The sequence below is a fragment of the Calonectris borealis genome, chromosome 8, assembly GCF_964195595.1.
Source record: "Calonectris borealis chromosome 8, bCalBor7.hap1.2, whole genome shotgun sequence".
NCBI lineage: Eukaryota > Metazoa > Chordata > Aves > Procellariiformes > Procellariidae > Calonectris > Calonectris borealis.
In genome coordinates, this window is record NC_134319.1 from 6448008 (window position 1) to 6465003 (window position 16996).

The following is a 16996-nucleotide window of genomic DNA, read 5'->3' on the forward strand; positions in this document are numbered from 1 at the left end:
GGCGGGGACCGGGACCGGGCCGGGGCCGGGGCGGCGCGGGGCATGCCGGGAGCGGGGGCTGAGGGGAACGGGGACTGAGGGGCGGCGGGGTGCGCCGGCGTACGGTCCAGCCTCCCCCGCCCTTGTGCGGGGCGAGCTCCCCGCTCCCAAACCTCCCGCCCCCGCGGCGGCAGCCCGGGGCGTGAGACTCCCGGGAGGCCACGGCACCGGCGGGGACCCGGGGAAGGGGGCGCCGGGGCCGTGAGGGGCTTTCGCTGCCCCGCGCTTGTGAGGCGCTTAGTCTGAGGTGGCGGGTCCCGCAGGACTCCGCCAAGCACCGCGCAGGCGGAACGGCGGGCGCGGGCGGGCGGCGCGCAGGGACGGCTTTGCGGGTTGCGCGGGGCCGCCGCCGTTGCCTGGTAGCGGCAGGCCCGGCCTTTCCCTCCCCGCCGCTCCGCTGCCGGCCGCCGTGCGGGGATGAGGGCCGCCGACTGGTGCCTGAGCTCGGCGGGGGCTGCCCTCGTCCTGGCCACCTCCAGTGACGAGCAGCACCCCGCTGAGAACGTGGCGGACGGGTGAGGACGGCGCGGGGTGCTGAGGGGCTGTGAGGGGTGCGCGGGCCCCGGCGGAAAGCGGCTCCTCCGGGGCGGCCGCTCCCTCCAGAGATCCCTCCCGGTGCTGCCGTTACCGCAGCCCGTCACCGCCAGGCTCTGTGTTTTGCTTATCCGCTCATGTTGGCACATAATTTAACTCTTTTCTGGGACCCCCCGCCATTCGTGAGTCCCTCTGTGGTACTGCTCGGGTTCAGAGCCTGAACGTTAAAGTATTAATACCTCCAGAGAGCTTCCCCATTGTCATACAGGGGTTTGCTTAAAATACCTCAAATAAAAATGGCTTTGCAGCTTTTTTTTGTGTGTGTGTGCGTGTGATACATTTCAAGACGGTTATAGATGGAAAGCCGCAGGTGCGGGTTTTGTCCTTTTTTCTCCACAGAAGTTCAGAAACGTTTTGGACGACGACAGGCATGTTCCCACAGGAGTTCATTGTTGGTTTTCCTAAGTGTGTGAAAATCAGCAAAGTCGCAATCCAGTGTTATTTGGGTAAGACTTCATTTATTGCAGTATGTGATACATACTATGTTAAAATGTGTGTGTGCACCTATATGTAAATTTTCACAGTAGTGTCACATTCTGTAAGTAGTCACTTCTAACAGATTCATAAAGTTTAATTTAATTCATAAAGCTTCATAGCTTAACAAAGCAATTGTCCTCCACATCCAAAGTTTTTCATAAATAAATCAGAAAAAGGTGGAAAATCTACCCCACCTGCACTTGTGTTCATATGGCATCTTGTATTGAGCTTGTAATTAACTGTTCTGTCGCACAGTGATGGCTGTTCTAATTTAATGGACAGGACTATAAGACTTACTCTTTTAATGATTTATTTTGAATATTGATTTTTATAACTTTGTAGGACAGAACTTTCTTAGTCTTTTTTAAATAATGTGAAAGAAAATGTGAGTTCTAAAATAGAAAGGACTGTTACAAGGTCAGAGCATGGAGACAGGAGCTTGACCATTAGCAGAGGCTACGCAAAAGACATAAAAACTTGTCACTGTTTGTCCAACCTGGAACATGAGGATGGTGGTTGTATTATAGTCCTACCCCGTAAGTTAGAGGAAGAATGGATTAGTTAATGCTTTTAAAGTGCTTTGTAGATGAAAAGTGATGCAATAAATATCATTATCAATAAAGAGTCAGAATTTGTATTGATATTTTACATGTGTATATATTTTAGTGCGGACCTTAAGGATTGAAAGAAGCATATCTAAAGACCCAGTAGGTTTTGAACAGTGCATTGAAAAAGGTAAGATTCTGAATCTGAAGCAGTGGGGATTTTGCGGGAATGATGTTGATCTTTGTATTTGCTGATTCATTTACCATTTCTAGGTTTTAGAATAACAAAGTTTGTGTTAGGCAAACTAGGAAGGATGCTGATTGACTTTTATTGTTACTACTGAGGTAATTCATCAGAAATAAAACTTGCTAATGAAGCTTGAAAATGTTTTTTTCCTGGCAAAACAAGGGAGGATAACGCTAAGATGTGTGCCCTGGCAGGTGTCTGAAAACAAGATCGGTCACATCGTCAGCCTTTGGTAAAGCCTCATGACCTAGACTGCTTTTGTTCATTTTAGTTAGTCTTGGTTAGTATTTTAATTGCGTGTTCACAGGAATCCCTGTTTTCCTGCAAAAATTGCTCATGATGTTATACCACGGAGTAGTTCTCACAGTAACTTAATTACATTTTCGCCTTAGCTGCCTGAATAATTTCAGTGATGCTCTTCTGGAGGGAACTATCACTTTTTGCATACATAATATCAAATTCTTTGGGTTCCCTGTTGGTTTCTTTGAACATTGAGTGAAAACATGGACATTTTGGAAAAATAGCCAGGTTTTCGGTCATGTAGCCTGGTGCTGTATAGCACCATTTTCCCAACTTGAAGAAGGCATTTTTAGATGGATAATGATAAAGAAATACACTGGGAAGCAATATTCTTTATTCTAAAGTTAAATCTCAATTTTATGCCCTTGACTAAGTATACATGGTCTGTAAAATTATGCTTATAAAATTGAATTTAGATTTTAGTTAGGTTCTGTTTAGCCATACAGATAAAACCATCCTTTTTATCATTGTTGATACGCTCTAATTTTTTCAGTGAGTCTCTTTAACCCCATGTCTATTTGTTGAGTAGTCAAGTGTGGCTTGATGATTATTTTATTAGACGTAATAGATGCATTTAAATGAAGTTTATGAACACTGATGGTCTGTGTAGCAGTTTGGAAATGTAAAATGCTGTATAAGGGCTAAAAGCACTACTTGTGCACTCGCTTTTATGTTCCAAAAATTAAAACCAGACTTACATAGTATAATAAAGTGCCATTTCCTGCATTGTTTGGTTGGTTTATTTTTGTTTTGTTTTTTTTTTTTTAATGCCTCTTGGGTGACATTTTATAAAACAGTGTAATGACTGGGATATATACACACTGGGATATTGCAAAAAGTATTTGTTCTCTTGAATCACCTTGTAAAAAAAGAACAATTTCTATACGCAGTGTAAGTTCATGGTCCTTAAACTTTCTTGAACTCTGAAGTCCAGTGAAAACTTTTCACAGCATTGCATGTTGTTATTCACTATTTGCTTTAAAATGTATTTTCTAGATTTGCAACACACAGAAGGACAGCTTCAAATGGAAGAATTTCCAGTGAGTATTTACAGTGTACGTCAGTAGTGATTCATGACATGGGATCTCTAGACTAACTGGGGGGAAACCATGAAAAACCAAAACATGTATTTATTTACAATTATTGTTAAATTGATGATAGATATAGGAATTCATAGATCATGGTATAAAATTGCACTTCCCAACTGCTCCTTTGTAGATTATGGTATGAAATTGCACCTGCCTACTGCTCCTAACTGTGTGAAAGAGCTCTTTCAGACGTGCGGCAATCTTTCCTCCTTCCATTGTTGCCTTTAAGGCTGCAGTATTCGGGAGGGATAGGACTTTTCTGGATTGCTGTCATCTAAAGAAGCTCTGAGGCTGGGTAGATATTCAAAGAGCTTTATTTATGTATAACTCAGTAACAGACACAGAAATATCTAGATCCTTCTAACAAACTTCTGCAAACGTTGTTTGACAGTTATGTTACTACAGAGAATGCAGTAACTTCTTTTTTCCTTCTACAGCTTCCTGATTGCCAAGCCACTTACTTGCGCTTTATCATCAAATCTGCCTTTGATCATTTTGTATCAGTGCACCGGGTGATGGCAGAGGGCATAGCAGAAGACACTTAAGTCCAGCTTAAATTTGTACCTCAATTTTTTTTATAAAGAAGTTATATTTTGATATCTGTAGCACAGAGAATATTTATTATTAAAACCCTGATTAAAGGGGTTTTTGAATATACGGATGTAGTATGTATTCCCCACCAGTTTAATGTATGTAATGCAGTACTCCTGTTAATTGTAGTAACAGCTTTCTAGTTTCATAACCTAGGCTGTTACCCTAGAACACTTGAAGATAACTGAATCCATTTAAGTTAGTATGTTTATATCAGGCTTTCTTAATATATGAATTAAAACTCGATTTCCTGTAAAATGTTTCCCTTGCACTCTGAGTTAAATAGAAAAAAAAAATGTGAAATACCTAAATGGGAGGTATTACTTGCTACTGTCAAACAAGTCCTTCAAAAGTTCTTAAACTGGTAACTTTCTCATCAACTCAAACTGTTCAAGATTAATAGGATGAATATAAAAGTCTATTAATGCTTAGAAATAACGGGGGGGTGGTCAGGGAAGGAAATAAGCTGAAGCCATATGAGGTGCTGTGATAGATTTTTAATAATTGCAGATCAATCCCTTGTTTCTATAAATATTTTCTACAATCAGGTCACAGCTGTCTGTGCTTTATGCTATGACTGTCATAACAAATATTAATAGAAACAAACGCTGATAGAGATTGTCTTATTCAGAAGCCTTTTGAAGTCAGTGAAAGTGAACATTTAGGAAGTATGTATGTATAGAAGAGAAAGAGAATCTTAATAATGTGAAATCAGTTGTTTTGCATGCCAGTCGACTTTTGCAAATGTCACTATTCCTGAAGTTTATCCTGCATGGTATTTCTTACAAATGTAAACGTTGGTTCAGTCCTGACAGCTCGATGGACCCAACTACTATTCGTTACTGCATGTGGTATAAGGTGGTAAGATACTACAGTGCAGTAGTTGGTGTTGTAGTGGTGAGACTTGAAAACCTCTATACAAACACATAATGGACCACATTACAGATGCTCTTTAGGTACAGATACGTTATTCTTTTTCTTGTCTCCATTGTTATTTTTAAATTCTTTTTTTTCTTCTTATGTCTATGAAAACTTATTCATTGAGCTTTTTTGTCCAGATAGTCTTTACTCTGAAGTCCTCTTCTCTTCTTTTTCTATTTCAGTTTTTCCAGGATGGCGCGTATTTCCTGGGGGTGATAATTCCAAGGCCCCACTCCTCCCTGCAAAGGCAACAAAATTATACAGTGAGGCTCAAGTAGACAAAGCAGAAGTGCTTTAGAGCACAGCAGCTGCACCAGAACTGTGGGCAGGTGTGCTTGGGCTTCCTTTGCCTGACAGCCGTCACATGGGAGATGGTGTATGCACAGGTTACACCCTGCTGTGTAACTGGGACAGGGCCAACGACTGAATCCTGGAGCTGCAAAGCGTTCCTGGATCTCACAGGTTTCCTAATGAGCCAAAAGATAAATATTTGAGCAAGACTGAGGTGTACCTCAAATATATACATTATAAAGGCCCAGACTGGTTTTCCTGCAACTCCTTTTCTCTCCACAGTTACAGTGAATTGTGAAATTTTTAGCTCTCAAACAGAATGAAATACTGACTGTTAAAACATTCTCAAATTATTCTGAAATTTAAAAAACTCAGTATATTGTGCTCATTATTATTGTTGATATTTTTTACCTTGTAGATGACCTTCCCTCCTTGAAGTAGATACAGTCGTTCTGGCAATGCACCGTATTTTGAACTGCTCAGGTTTTCCATAGTGTCTAAAACCACTGGACATAAAGGATTATTTTTCTGAAGAAATTGTGCTGCAATTTTTCGATCTTCAAGGCTTCTGTGATTTTTAATAACAATATTGTTTTTAAAAGCCCATCCATCTAAAACAAACGAGAAAGGGATTTAGCAAGGAACATTTTGAATAGATGTTAAGGGTGGAGATGTACTGTGTGTCATATCCCAAAACTGTGTTAAAAGGATACTGCAATTCACTCCTAACACCAAAACTTGCCATGAAATGAAAGCCCCCCTCAGAGTATGAGAGCACTAGAGCTTTTCAAATAAATGAATTTTCAAAAAAATTCAAATACATTTTTCTTTAATTTCAGCAAACTGTATTTTCCCCTTGCCCTGGATTCAGAAATATTTGATGTATTTTAGCTGAAATTTTCCCACATAAATCAACCCTAGAAAGATATCAGGTGGGGGACATACATCCTATTTGGGTAAAGTTTGTCAAAATTATTGGCACAGAGGGGATTTTAAAATGATAAGTAGTGCTATGAGCTGATACTCGTTCATTTAGCACAGTTGCAACAATAGTACTGTTCATTCTGCCTGATTCCACTCATTAAGCCTATAAAGCAAAATTTCAGATCTGTGAGAAGTGAAACATTTGAGCCAGGTCACACCTTCCTTTTTCAGAAATACGCAAACACACATTTGCACACAAGTCTTCCTAGTGAAAGGTTTTGATAACTGACTTAGTTGTTATCTGTTCCTCAACTACTGAAAGTGATGTATTGTTAGAAAACTTGTAAATCTTACATTTTAGAAAACCACCTTAACCCTGGGATAAAATGAGTGCCAATGTGTTACTTAGAGTCCAGTGTAGGTAAAAGAGTGTGTGTGTTTGCTAAATTTTTCAAATGAGAGTCTGCATCCTGTTCTCGAGACTTTAAAAATGAATTTTTTTTTTTAAAACACGTAACATGCTGGCATTGTACACTTAACCTTTGTTCTATGAAATGCCTTTTTTTTTTTCCTTCCAAAAGGACCTGTACTAACACTGAGAGGAAGTTTTGTAAAGATACAACTATGTGCTTCACCCTCACAGAGATGAGTGTTTTCAGCAGGAGTACCTCGGTGTAAAGTCAGATGTGTGAGTAAAATCTTTGGAGAATGAGGGACACAAACTGGTGCCTAGATCTGGTGTTGCCACTTTTGATTTGAGGAAGATTTCTTTCCCCTTTGCAGTTCCCTCCTTTGCTTACATACTTTTCTTCCTAAAGGGAATGATAACGTGTCTGAAGTTTTGGTAGGCATTACTGTGATGTTTGTACTGTACCTACTGCGTGAGCTTCTTCGATGTAGATGATAAGGAAATCTGCTATTGAGCTGAAATCTTTGATGAGCTTGTTGAACTCATCAAATTTTAATATAAACGAAGGTCAGGTGCAACTTCCAAAATTCAGGATTAAAGGTCGGTTATCTGGAAACAAAAGGGACAGTTTGTGGTTAAATCAGCGGAGGGAGGAAGGACAGAATTAAATTAATGCACTGAATTGAGCCTCTGCCACAGAGTTTCCTGGGCCACAGTAGGTAGTCACTTAACCCATAACTTTCTTCTTAGGACATTAAAATCGGCAGCAGAATCATAGAATCATTAAGTTGGAAAAGACCTCTAAGATCATCGAGTCCAACCGTCAACCTAACACCACCATGCCCACTACACCATGTCCCTAAGGGCCTCATCTACACGTCTTTTAAATACTTCCAGGGATGGTGACTTAACCACTTCCCTGGGCAGCCTGTTCCAAGGCCTGACCACTCTTTCACTAAAGAAATTTTTCCTAACATCTGCATCTATGCAGAACAGGCATAAAGATGCTTTCTTTTCCCCAGCCTGGCTCTGACCTGTGCCGGACCCAGCAATGAACTTATCCAAGGGGGACCCTTTCCTTTGTAAAGCCCGTAAAGGCAGGAGGCACCGTGTAGTCACACAGCTTCTCTCGTGTCCTCATCACAAGAGCCAATTCTCAGGTTACAAACATTTTGGGATAGGAACCTGATCTAAAATGGATATACAGCACGTGGTGCATCACGGCCTCCTCCTTCCTTAGCACGAAGGAACTTCAAAAATACTAAACATGATCATCTGCAAGGTTTTTCAAAGGACAGTGGTTCAGAAATGTCTTAATGCTGTTTAATGAACCTATTGGATGTGTCTTGATTTTTTTCAGAGGTATCAGTTCTAGCTGAGCTGAGAGGAAGCTGCAGAATTTTCAGTCATGCATCACAGGCTTTCATGCTTTCAATGTATTTCTGCAATTTCCTGTCCAAACAGAACTCTGGTTATATATTCTTATTTATTAAACTAACGTTACACGAGCCACTGGCAAAAGTGTCTCCGCAGTTGCTTACAAATTAACACAGTATGTGCCCACAGGTGTTAGCATCTGTTTGCAAGGCCTCGATTTAAGAGAACTTGCAGGATTTTTAAGCACCTCTTTTAGTCTATGGTCATGCTAAATTATCTGAAATTTGTTCAAGATCTTCCTTCTGGCTGGGCTTAACTGCAAAAACTGCTGCTAACATAGATCCACATCCTAAAGAATCTAATAAAGGGGGTACCTTCCTGTAGATCGCGTGTATCTCTCTTCCAAATTTGCATCCTATTTTCTACATTAAAAAAAACCATATATGTATATATATATAAAATTAGAAAAGCAGAGTTAGAGAAGGATGTAATCCCTTCCATGGGGACAGAAACTGCAGCTTAATGATTAATTCCACATTCTACAGAGATCTCAGTGGGAGGCAGCGGACAAAGTACAAAGCAACTTCTTTTTCTTCTGCTTTATTTCTAGCCACTTTGAATGTGGAAAAAACCACCATGTGCTTTCTAGGCTTTAGGCTGGCTGAGGGAGCTGGTGTGGGACTTTACGTATGGGGAATGACAGCCAACACTTGTGAATCGCTGTACACGGTTCCGATTCTGGGTCTTCTCTCCCTAAAACAAATTATTATCTTGGCTTTCAGTGAAGAGGTATTTCCAGGCAGAGTCAGCTTTTGCAAGAGGTTCATAAGCTTACTGGCGTGAAGGGATATTGTAGCCAGGATGATAAACACAGGTTATTTTTGAAAATCAAGAGGCAGGCAGCTTGAATGTGCTGCATCTTTTCTGTCAAATAAGCGCTGCTAGCCTGGTCTGCTTCGTTGTGCACACTCATCCCGGCTGCCTGTCCCTGTTCCCTCAGCAGCCTCTTCTTCCCATTTATCGTCTTAGCAAACCAAACCCATCTACGCGGCTGATTTACTGACCTTGCATGAAATCAAAGAGGTGACGAACTTCCCCGTTGAAAGTCACCACCGGCGTGTTGGGAGCAGGATGTCCCTCATGGGCTTCATCCTCCAGCCTCTTCCACTTCACCTTCAGCACAAAGAGCAAATACTTGAAGCTGAAAAAAGTCGGACCCCAGTTTTCGTAGCTGAACTTTGGATTCTCGTTCATTCTGCTCTTTTCGCCCTGTTTGAGGATGTATCTTTTCATGGCATTAGGGAACAGTATCATCAGTGTTTTGCCAATGACAACGCACGTGGTAACGTGCAGAAGAATCAGGACTTTTTGTAGGAATACCCTGACGCCAAACATCGTGGTGGAGGAGGTCTGACTGCTTCCAGCGGGAACGCAGCACGACAGCAGGGGCAAAGGTAGAGGGCGAGGGGGGGGAAAGCGTCCACGTGTTTGGCCAAATTTTTGCCTTGCCTTGCACCCCGTCACCTCTCTGTGGAGTTCAGCATCTGTGTGAGCGAAGAGCCCGTCAGCTGCGCTATCTCCATCTACACCAAAGGCATTAAACAGATTTTCAGTGCTAACTGCACAGTTACAGGGCTTGTTCACAAATACGTCGTGTATTTTACTAATGAGAGGAGCTGAATGGGGATGTTTTCCCAGAACCACCGGCTAAAAGAAAAAATTACGTTAGCAGTGCCCGAGGGTCTGATCCCGCCAGCAGTTACGCCATTAGACCCTGCACGTGCCGGGCTCGGAGCTCTCAGGTTTTCCTGCAGGACCACCGATGCCGACGCTGGGGGTCTTGGACTGACGCAGCCGTTTGCGTTGGGCATGTGCCGTGCACACAGTGTCCTGTTCCTACAGCTCTGCCTCCTTCGGTGCTCCGCTGCACACCGGTGTTGGTCACTTTGGGGCTGGAAGGATACCCCAAAAATATATACACCCCAGTATATATAATATATAAATTATCAAAATATATACTATACATATATAATAGAATATATAAACATGTAACTGTGTATAATCTGTAGGTGTGTGTATGTATGTATATAACATGACAAACATAGCAGCCGGTGCCCCGTTCCGGTAACACCCGCCCAGCAGGGCTCCGGACGCCGGGGCGGCGCAGCCCCAGGGCCTCCCCCGGGCGCCGCGGGCTCTTTAAGGGGGGCGGGCGGAGGCGGAAGAGGAAGCACCGCGTGGCCTCTGATTGGCCGGCGCAGCGAGGGTCGCCGGTATGTTTCTGTCGAGCCAGAGAGGCGGGGGAGGAGAGGCGAGCACTGGAGCTGCTGATTGGCTGTCACCGCGCAGCGCCTTGCTGTCCCTTTAAGGGAGCGGAGCGGCCGCTGCCGGGAGCGGTTGGGCTGCGGAGTCCGGAGGTGCGGGGCTTCCCTGGTCCTGCACGGGGCCGCGGCCAACCCTGGGCCGGGGGACAGGGCAGGCACAGGCGGCCTGGGGCAGCGGCCGGGGACGCGAGCGGCAGCTGGGCCTGGCCCAGGCGGAAGGGGACGGGATCAGCTGCCGCCTGCCTTTCAGGAGGGCCGAGGCCTGGGGGACCTGTTCCTCAACCAAGCGGGTGAATGGCGGCCGTGGATGACCTCAAATTTCAAGGTAGACGTGAGGGTTGGGGCCCGGCTGACGGAGCGGTCGAACTCTTGGGGGCTTGGAAGCGTTCCTGAGCTTTGCTTCGGGCTCCTCTGAGCAAAAGCTTCCGTGAAGTTTTGCCGGTGGCGTCAGGAATATCTCCGGTTCTCTGCGGTCAGACTGTGCTGTCGGTCAGCCAAAAAGCGTTACCTGTTGACTGAAACCCTTCGTGACGGGAGGTTAAAGCTGAAATCGGGCAGAGCACCCTGTAATTTGGAACGGACTGTAGTTTCAGACCTTGTATTTATTGATAAATAACTTCAGGTCTGAAAAAACTAATTTTTGGAGAGGATTAAAATTGCCCATTTCTGCAGTCTCTTCAGAGAGGCAGCTTCCCCCTGCCCTTGCAGAGGCCTGCTGATTCTCGGATTGGGGCTGATCGCAGGAAGGAAAGGCAGGCTGCGGTGGCACTAGTTTATCACACAAGGCAGATTAGCGGGAAAGAAGTTAACTAAACGTTCAGTTTGATTCATGTCAGTTTGGGCTTTAAGAAACAGATCATATTTGACATGCCTAAACTAGCGATGTATCCTTTCTTGGGCTGTGTAGGGGTCTTAATGTAGTTTTTTGAGCCACAAAACCAAAAATTTTGGTAGCTTGATCATTGCCTCTCTTGTAATGTACTTATTTGCAGAATTTGACGATGCAGCTAATTTGCTTGCAGCAAATCCTGACGCTACCACAATAAGCATCGACGAGCCAGTTGAAATCCCCAAGAATCAGCACGGCCGTCTGCCAGAGCCAGGGAGAGAAGAGGATGATGAATTACTGGGGACCGATGACTCCGATAAAACAGAGGTAATGCTCTTACACCTATAGTGCCTCCATCGGTACGTATACAAACGGTGCTGACAACACTGAGGAATTTCTAGAGGATACCGGGGATTCATGCTGGGTGACTTAAAACTCTGCTTCTTCTCTGTCACAGGTTACTTTCTCGATAGCAGAGTTGGCAGAAGCAAACGTGTATTGGCTCTTCAGCTGCTGTAGTTTGCAGCCTAGGAAATTGAACTGAAATGGTGGTGATTTAAGCTAAGCAAATATGACAGGAGATGAGCACAGCAGCAGCTGAAAACCGAGCACCATGTTTGTTTCTGTCGGTTCTGCTCTGGGGTTGGTTACTCTGGCAGGAGAGCAGGAAACTTTGAAGGGCTTGTCCGAAGGCTCAGCTAATGCAGCCGTCAACAACGGCGAGGGAACTTGTGATGCCGAAGAAGGCATGTGTTATAAATGATGTGGTGGAAGGAGCATCTGGTTGCTCTTTAGAACCCCAGGCCACTATTCTGCTTGCAGGGAGATAAGACTAGCTGCTGCTAACAAATATTAAAGGGGGAAAGGGAAACTGTTAAATAATTAAATAGTAAGCGCCACCCTGTTTTCTATCCGGGTACAGAAGTCATTTAACTATTGTGTTAATGAACTAGTAATACATAAATTGCATGCTTGTAATGTTTTTCATGTTGCCTTTCCCCCCATACAGCTGCTTGCAGGACAGAAGAAAAGTGCCCCTTTCTGGACATTTGAGTACTACCAGACGTTCTTCGATGTGGACACTTACCAGGTTAATACTCCACTCCAGAGGAGAACTTGTTGTCTGAGCTATGCTTTATCCAGGTATTGAGGTTTTTTCTGGTTTGCATCTTCAGTCGGACAAATCTGTATCTTTTCATAGGTCCTGGACAGAATCAAAGGTTCGGTTTTCCCAGTACCAGGGAAGAACTTTGTAAGGCTGTATATCCGCAGCAATCCTGACCTTTATGGTAGGTACGAGGCGTGAGAAGTTCTCTTCGGTGCTAAATATTTTGAGTTTGTATTCCCTTTTACTTGCTAACCTTAAAAAACAAGAGAGCAGAGGAGTTGTTATTGAACTCGTTTGTTTCCTTTTAAGGTCCCTTTTGGATATGTGCCACACTCGTCTTTACCATTGCTGTTAGTGGCAATCTCTCTAATTTCTTCATCCATCTGGGCAAGCCGACATACCACTATGTGCCCGAATTCAGAAAAGGTTTGTAAGTAGTCGATACAGTCCTGAGTTTGGTGGGGTTTTTTTGGTTTGGTTGTTTGTTTGTTTGTTTGTTTTTTAAATGTGCTAGTGAAGTAATGTAAAAGCAGGTCACAGCTTTGATTTAGCAGAGTCTTTTGATTGATTGCTTTATTTAAATTTTTAGAGATGTGAAACAAGTACTTGAAGTAGGCTGTAACTGGCAGAACCCTATTACTCCAGAGCAAGTAGTTACAGGGTTTTAGTAGAGCAGGCAGGAGTAATTAATGAATGCCCCCTTGTACAGAGAGTGAAAGCCCAGCAGTGGCCATTGTGGTGCTCTTTTAGGTGCCTTTCTGGATCCACGGCCTCCTAGGAGCCTGCAGGCCTCAGACAGAAAATGACTGAATTAGAGTATTACTCGTATCACCTACAGAGGGCTGGAAGTTGTTACCTTCTGGCAAACTCGAAAATAAGCAAAAGGTGCTCAACTGATACGTGCCCCAGAGAACTCGGAGTGAGAGGCCAATTGTCTATACTTGTCCTTGTCGTCTGAAGGAGACCGCTGTCCCTGCAGAGGAACATGGCTTCTGTTTGTTTCCAAAATCCACAGCGTACTTGGAAGAACACTGCCATTTGGGAACCCAGTCACTTCAATAGCTTCAGATTTGACACTCGTGTCTGTGTTCTCCTTCAAATTTTTTAGCATGTCTGCATTTTGTTCTTATTTTTCAGTAGCTGTTAGTAGCTGAATTTCTATTTTTAACGAAGTTTTGCTTTCCTATGTTGCTCTTCCTTTCACACTGAAACTGGTAGCGTTTTGTACACAGCTGTAATAAAGAAATTGAAAATAGCAGGAGAATACTTTCTGGAGTCTTTACTTTTGAACTAACTTGAAGTACTGGCAAAGTAGCAGGTGTAAAGCGGATGTAAATGCAAAGTTCTCAGTTTGCTAATAATTCATACCTTATATTTTGAAAGTAACTTCAAAGGTAGCTTTCTAGTTTTCAGGCTAAATGCTTCTACACATTTGACTCTTACTGGTATTCTAAGTAAAATGTGAAATCTTTTGTCATATTTCCAGTCTCCATAGCAGCAACAACGATTTATGCATATGCTTGGCTTGTTCCCCTTGCTCTCTGGGGATTCCTGATGTGGAGGAACAGTAAAGTTATGAACATTGTTTCCTACTCATTCCTGGAGATAGTGTGTGTGTATGGCTACTCCCTCTTCATTTACATTCCCACAGCGGTACGTATGACCTAAAGAGTGCACCTCTATTACATGCCCTGCAAAAAGGTCCTGGTTTAGAAAATTTGCTATTTCTTATAATATTGTTCATATTAGTCAAAATCTTCAGGACCGGGCAAATCATTTGCTCCTTTTGCTTGGCTAGAATAAAGCTTTTTGTTTAAGCTTGTCTAATGTAAAGACGTCTTGTGGGTCATGGAAGAGCCCAGGACAGGTCATTTCCCCAGAGGCAGCAAATCCAAGCAGGGGTGCTGCTGGCGAGCCTGGCAGGCAGCCCGAGGCAACTTCAGGAATCGGGGATGTGTGTGTCCCCAGGGTGCAGGCATTGGTGCATGGGATGGCAGTGCTGATGGCTCCGAGGACAAGTTTCTTTGGCAGGGACCATCCTGGGCCACTCTGGCAAGGGGCAGGCCTTGGAGGGAGTGCCGTAACTCAGGGGACACACTCTTGTCATGTCCGGGCGTAAAGCTCATCGCTGCTGTTACTCTTTCCTCAAATAACAAAGACGTATCAGATAAAGCATGAGTTAACTTGTGCACAAATTGGCTGGAAGTGATGAAATGTCACAGAACAATGACTTAAATAAATGAATCCCCGTTTCACACAGTCTCTTTAACAATCGTTTTCCTCCCTTTTACAGATTTTATGGATCATACCACAAAAAGTGGTGCGCTGGGTCCTGGTGATGTTCTCCCTGTGCCTTTCGGGGTCTGTTTTGGTGATGACCTTTTGGCCTGCTGTCCGAGACGACAACCGGAGGATTGCGCTGGCAACCGTGGTGACCATTGTTCTGCTTCATGCCCTGCTGGCTGTCGGCTGTTTGGTATGACGCTGCCTTTCCTTTTCTCTAACCTGTTATTTCCTGGGACTGGTGACATGTTACGGTGCAGGGAAGGAGGGGTTGCTCCTTGCTGGAAAATCTTTTTTTAATAAGTAAAGAAATAATACTTCTGAAAAACGTCCGAAGTAAAAGTTCTAATTATTTCAAACATAGCAAAAATTGATGCCAAACTGACTTTGACAGCGCCAGTAACAAACTCAATAACGAATATGTCTTTAGCACAAAATCATTCACAGAACAGTCTTAAATTTATCTGGAATTCATCATAGTATTAGCAAAGCGTTAATCTTTATTGTATCCAGTCACAGCTTATTCCAACGAGCACTATGCTTAGTTAGGCCTTTAAAATGATTAAGTGTTCAATATGTAGTGTGTGCTTATGAGTTTTATGTATGAAAACATAAACCTGCTAGAACTTAGTAAAATATCAGCGTTATGAAAACAGAAGACCCTAACGCTACTGAAATACGTAGTGATGAGAACTTAAATTATTTGTTGTCTCTTTGTTGCAGTAGGTAGAATGATATCATCCAGGCTTCAGTTCTGTTCCACCCCCAGTTCCAGAGTAGATAGGTTTGGTTCCCCGCAGCTCAGCGTGCAGGGAGGCAAAGGCAAAACGCAACTCTCGTGTCAGCAGGAGACTGGCAGCTGACTTCACTGGGGCTCCTGTCACTGGAGACTGCCCGGAGCTTCATCAGTTAAAACAGCAAACAGCCAAATAAACTTCTGCAATCCAATCCCTTCCAGTACAGGTCTTTTTCAAAGGCCTTAGCTGCTAATTGTTATATTTAAAAGTACAGTTTAGAGCACCATTTTAATTGACCGTTTCTAATCTGATAAAACCAGAAAAGATCCAAATTTGCCATTTCGGTGCTGTGTTTGTACCATGTGAACAGTGGGTGTGGAAAGAAAGAGCTGGGATGAGGCAGAACCGTTTGTTTCTCTGTAAACAGTCTCCTTCTCCTCTGTAATAATGTAGGCATACTTTTTTGATGCCCCTGAAATGGATTTTCCTGCACCTATTATCCCTGCTCACAATGGAACAACAGTAATAACAAAGAGTCAGTAAATAAGGTAAGAATCCAATCTAAACTTTCTTCTGTAATCATCACAGACATCTCAAAACTTTTCCCCATTACTATGGTTGGGTGGAAAAGGGCGTAACAGACCAATTTTGCCAAATGGCACCTATATATAAATACCATTTATTAACTTTTCTTTCAGTTGTAAGTTTTAAGTATAGCCATAAAAACATAAAAGACTCTGAGGAACAAAGACATGTTATCTCTCTTTTCTTTGAGGTTTACTCTTGGCGAAGAAACACACACTTAAATAATCTACTCAGTCTCAGGTCTTTTAAAAGATTTCCCCCCCCCAACCCCTTACAAAAGCCCAAAAGTGTTTGTTAAAATTTGTACTGCGCAAGTAAAACTTAAGCGATAAACCATTATACTCCTATTTCCCTTTCCATTTAATGTTAAAAGCAAGTTGGGGTTTTTTTTCCCGGTTGATGTTTGTGACAATGTGTTTCCGAGCAGCAGCTCTGTGTACGGGGACATCCGTGTACTCTCAGAGCAGAGCTGACTCGGAGCCCGAGCCATCCATACGGACTGCATTCCTTGTGTGGGATGGATTGAGGCTTTGCTTCCTGGTAGCTGGGAGTGCTGCCAGCGGCAGATGACATTTGAATTCTGTTAGAGACATGAGATGTGGAGCAGGTCCAGGAAAAGGCTAATAGACATGCAGAGGCCAGGCCTCTGCAAGTATACCAGCCGCAAGTGTGGATGTCGAGATCAGAGTATTTACTGACTAGAAGCTATATTAGATTTTTAAAAAAAAAAAAAAAAAGGCCAAATATGCCTGGCAAAAATGGTCATAAAAAATTACCAGCTGTGACACAATCTAATCATGCAGATCAATTTTAGAAGCTTTCCTCCTGCAAAATCAGTTTCTCATCCCAGGTGCCTATTAAGATTCAATGATAGTAATGAATTTTAGTATTCAGATATAAATATGTGCCTTATTGTGTCCTCTGGTGCCTGTGAGGAGCTTTAGTATTCATAGCAGTTATTTGTCTCTTTCAGATTACAATGCCTGTTCTCCATCTGTACAGTAATTTTATTTTAGATTATTTTTTCACTGAAGAACATGGAAAGTGCAAGAACGGGGGATGTTTTTTGTAAAACAAAACAAAAAAAAAAAAAGCCAGTGATGTCCCCTGGACTTAGACATCTCCGTGCGCACTGGAGACTGACTGGTTCTGTAAGGAGAGTGAACTGTCGATCTCAGTCCTGTACAGCAGTTTTTCTTTTTTTAAATTCTGTCTGCACTCACCGCGCTATTTTGCCTCTGAATAAAGTGTTCTGAAGGTGATTTCCGACTTTGTTCATGATCTAACACGGCTCCTCCAAAGGAGGGTTTGGCAGAGGTGCGGAGGC

The 16996-nt window shown here is 43.2% G+C and overlaps 3 protein-coding genes across 5 annotated transcripts; 2 read left to right on the forward strand and 1 right to left on the reverse strand.

Annotated features, from left to right (window-relative positions):
* Nucleotides 1-48: 48 nt before the first annotated feature.
* IFT25 (intraflagellar transport 25) lies at nucleotides 49-5072 on the forward strand. 2 transcript variants are annotated; one of them, XM_075155725.1, is made up of 6 exons: nucleotides 49-554; nucleotides 973-1079; nucleotides 1777-1845; nucleotides 3199-3242; nucleotides 3728-3850; nucleotides 4985-5072. In XM_075155725.1, exons 1-5 carry the CDS (start codon nucleotides 457-459, stop codon nucleotides 3833-3835), a joined length of 426 nt encoding a protein of 141 aa, XP_075011826.1. In that variant the 5' UTR covers nucleotides 49-456; the 3' UTR covers nucleotides 3836-3850; nucleotides 4985-5072. The 2 variants fall into 2 exon arrangements, with proteins under 2 accessions (XP_075011826.1, XP_075011825.1); XM_075155724.1 differs by lacking the exon at nucleotides 4985-5072 and having other exon boundaries at nucleotides 51-554; nucleotides 3728-3895.
* On the reverse strand, nucleotides 4359-9549 carry DIO1 (iodothyronine deiodinase 1). The gene is made up of 4 exons (XM_075155721.1): nucleotides 8868-9549; nucleotides 6892-7035; nucleotides 5505-5704; nucleotides 4359-5041 (listed from the first exon to the last, which is right to left on the reverse strand). Exons 1-4 carry the CDS (start codon nucleotides 9196-9198, stop codon nucleotides 4976-4978), a joined length of 741 nt encoding a protein of 246 aa, XP_075011822.1. The 5' UTR covers nucleotides 9199-9549; the 3' UTR covers nucleotides 4359-4975.
* Nucleotides 9550-10168: 619 nt separating this feature from the next.
* Nucleotides 10169-16931, forward strand: YIPF1 (Yip1 domain family member 1). Of its 2 annotated transcripts, none has more exons than XM_075155730.1 (9): nucleotides 10169-10452; nucleotides 11150-11283; nucleotides 11966-12046; nucleotides 12158-12245; nucleotides 12374-12490; nucleotides 13551-13717; nucleotides 14358-14540; nucleotides 15538-15632; nucleotides 16643-16931. In XM_075155730.1, the coding sequence occupies exons 1-8, from the start codon at nucleotides 10422-10424 to the stop codon at nucleotides 15625-15627; spliced, it is 891 nt and encodes a 296-aa protein (XP_075011831.1). In that variant the 5' UTR covers nucleotides 10169-10421; the 3' UTR covers nucleotides 15628-15632; nucleotides 16643-16931. The 2 variants fall into 2 exon arrangements, with proteins under 2 accessions (XP_075011831.1, XP_075011830.1); XM_075155729.1 differs by having other exon boundaries at nucleotides 10173-10452; nucleotides 11120-11283.
* The last annotated feature ends 65 nt before the right edge of the window (nucleotides 16932-16996 follow it).

Excerpts from the sequence above, each read along its gene's own strand:
- IFT25 (XM_075155725.1), top strand. The coding sequence starts at position 457 with ATGAGGGCCGCCGACTGGTGCCTGAGCTCGGCGGGGGCTGCCCTCGTC. Across the intron at positions 555-972 it reads GCTGAGAACGTGGCGGACGG|AAGTTCAGAAACGTTTTGGA; the intron begins GTGAGGACGGCG and ends TTTTCTCCACAG. Across the intron at positions 1,846-3,198 it reads TGAACAGTGCATTGAAAAAG|ATTTGCAACACACAGAAGGA; the intron begins GTAAGATTCTGA and ends TGTATTTTCTAG.
- YIPF1 (XM_075155729.1), top strand. The coding sequence starts at position 10,422 with ATGGCGGCCGTGGATGACCTCAAATTTCAAG. Across the intron at positions 13,718-14,357 it reads TCATTTACATTCCCACAGCG|ATTTTATGGATCATACCACA; the intron begins GTACGTATGACC and ends TCCCTTTTACAG. Across the intron at positions 14,541-15,537 it reads TGCTGGCTGTCGGCTGTTTG|GCATACTTTTTTGATGCCCC; the intron begins GTATGACGCTGC and ends GTAATAATGTAG.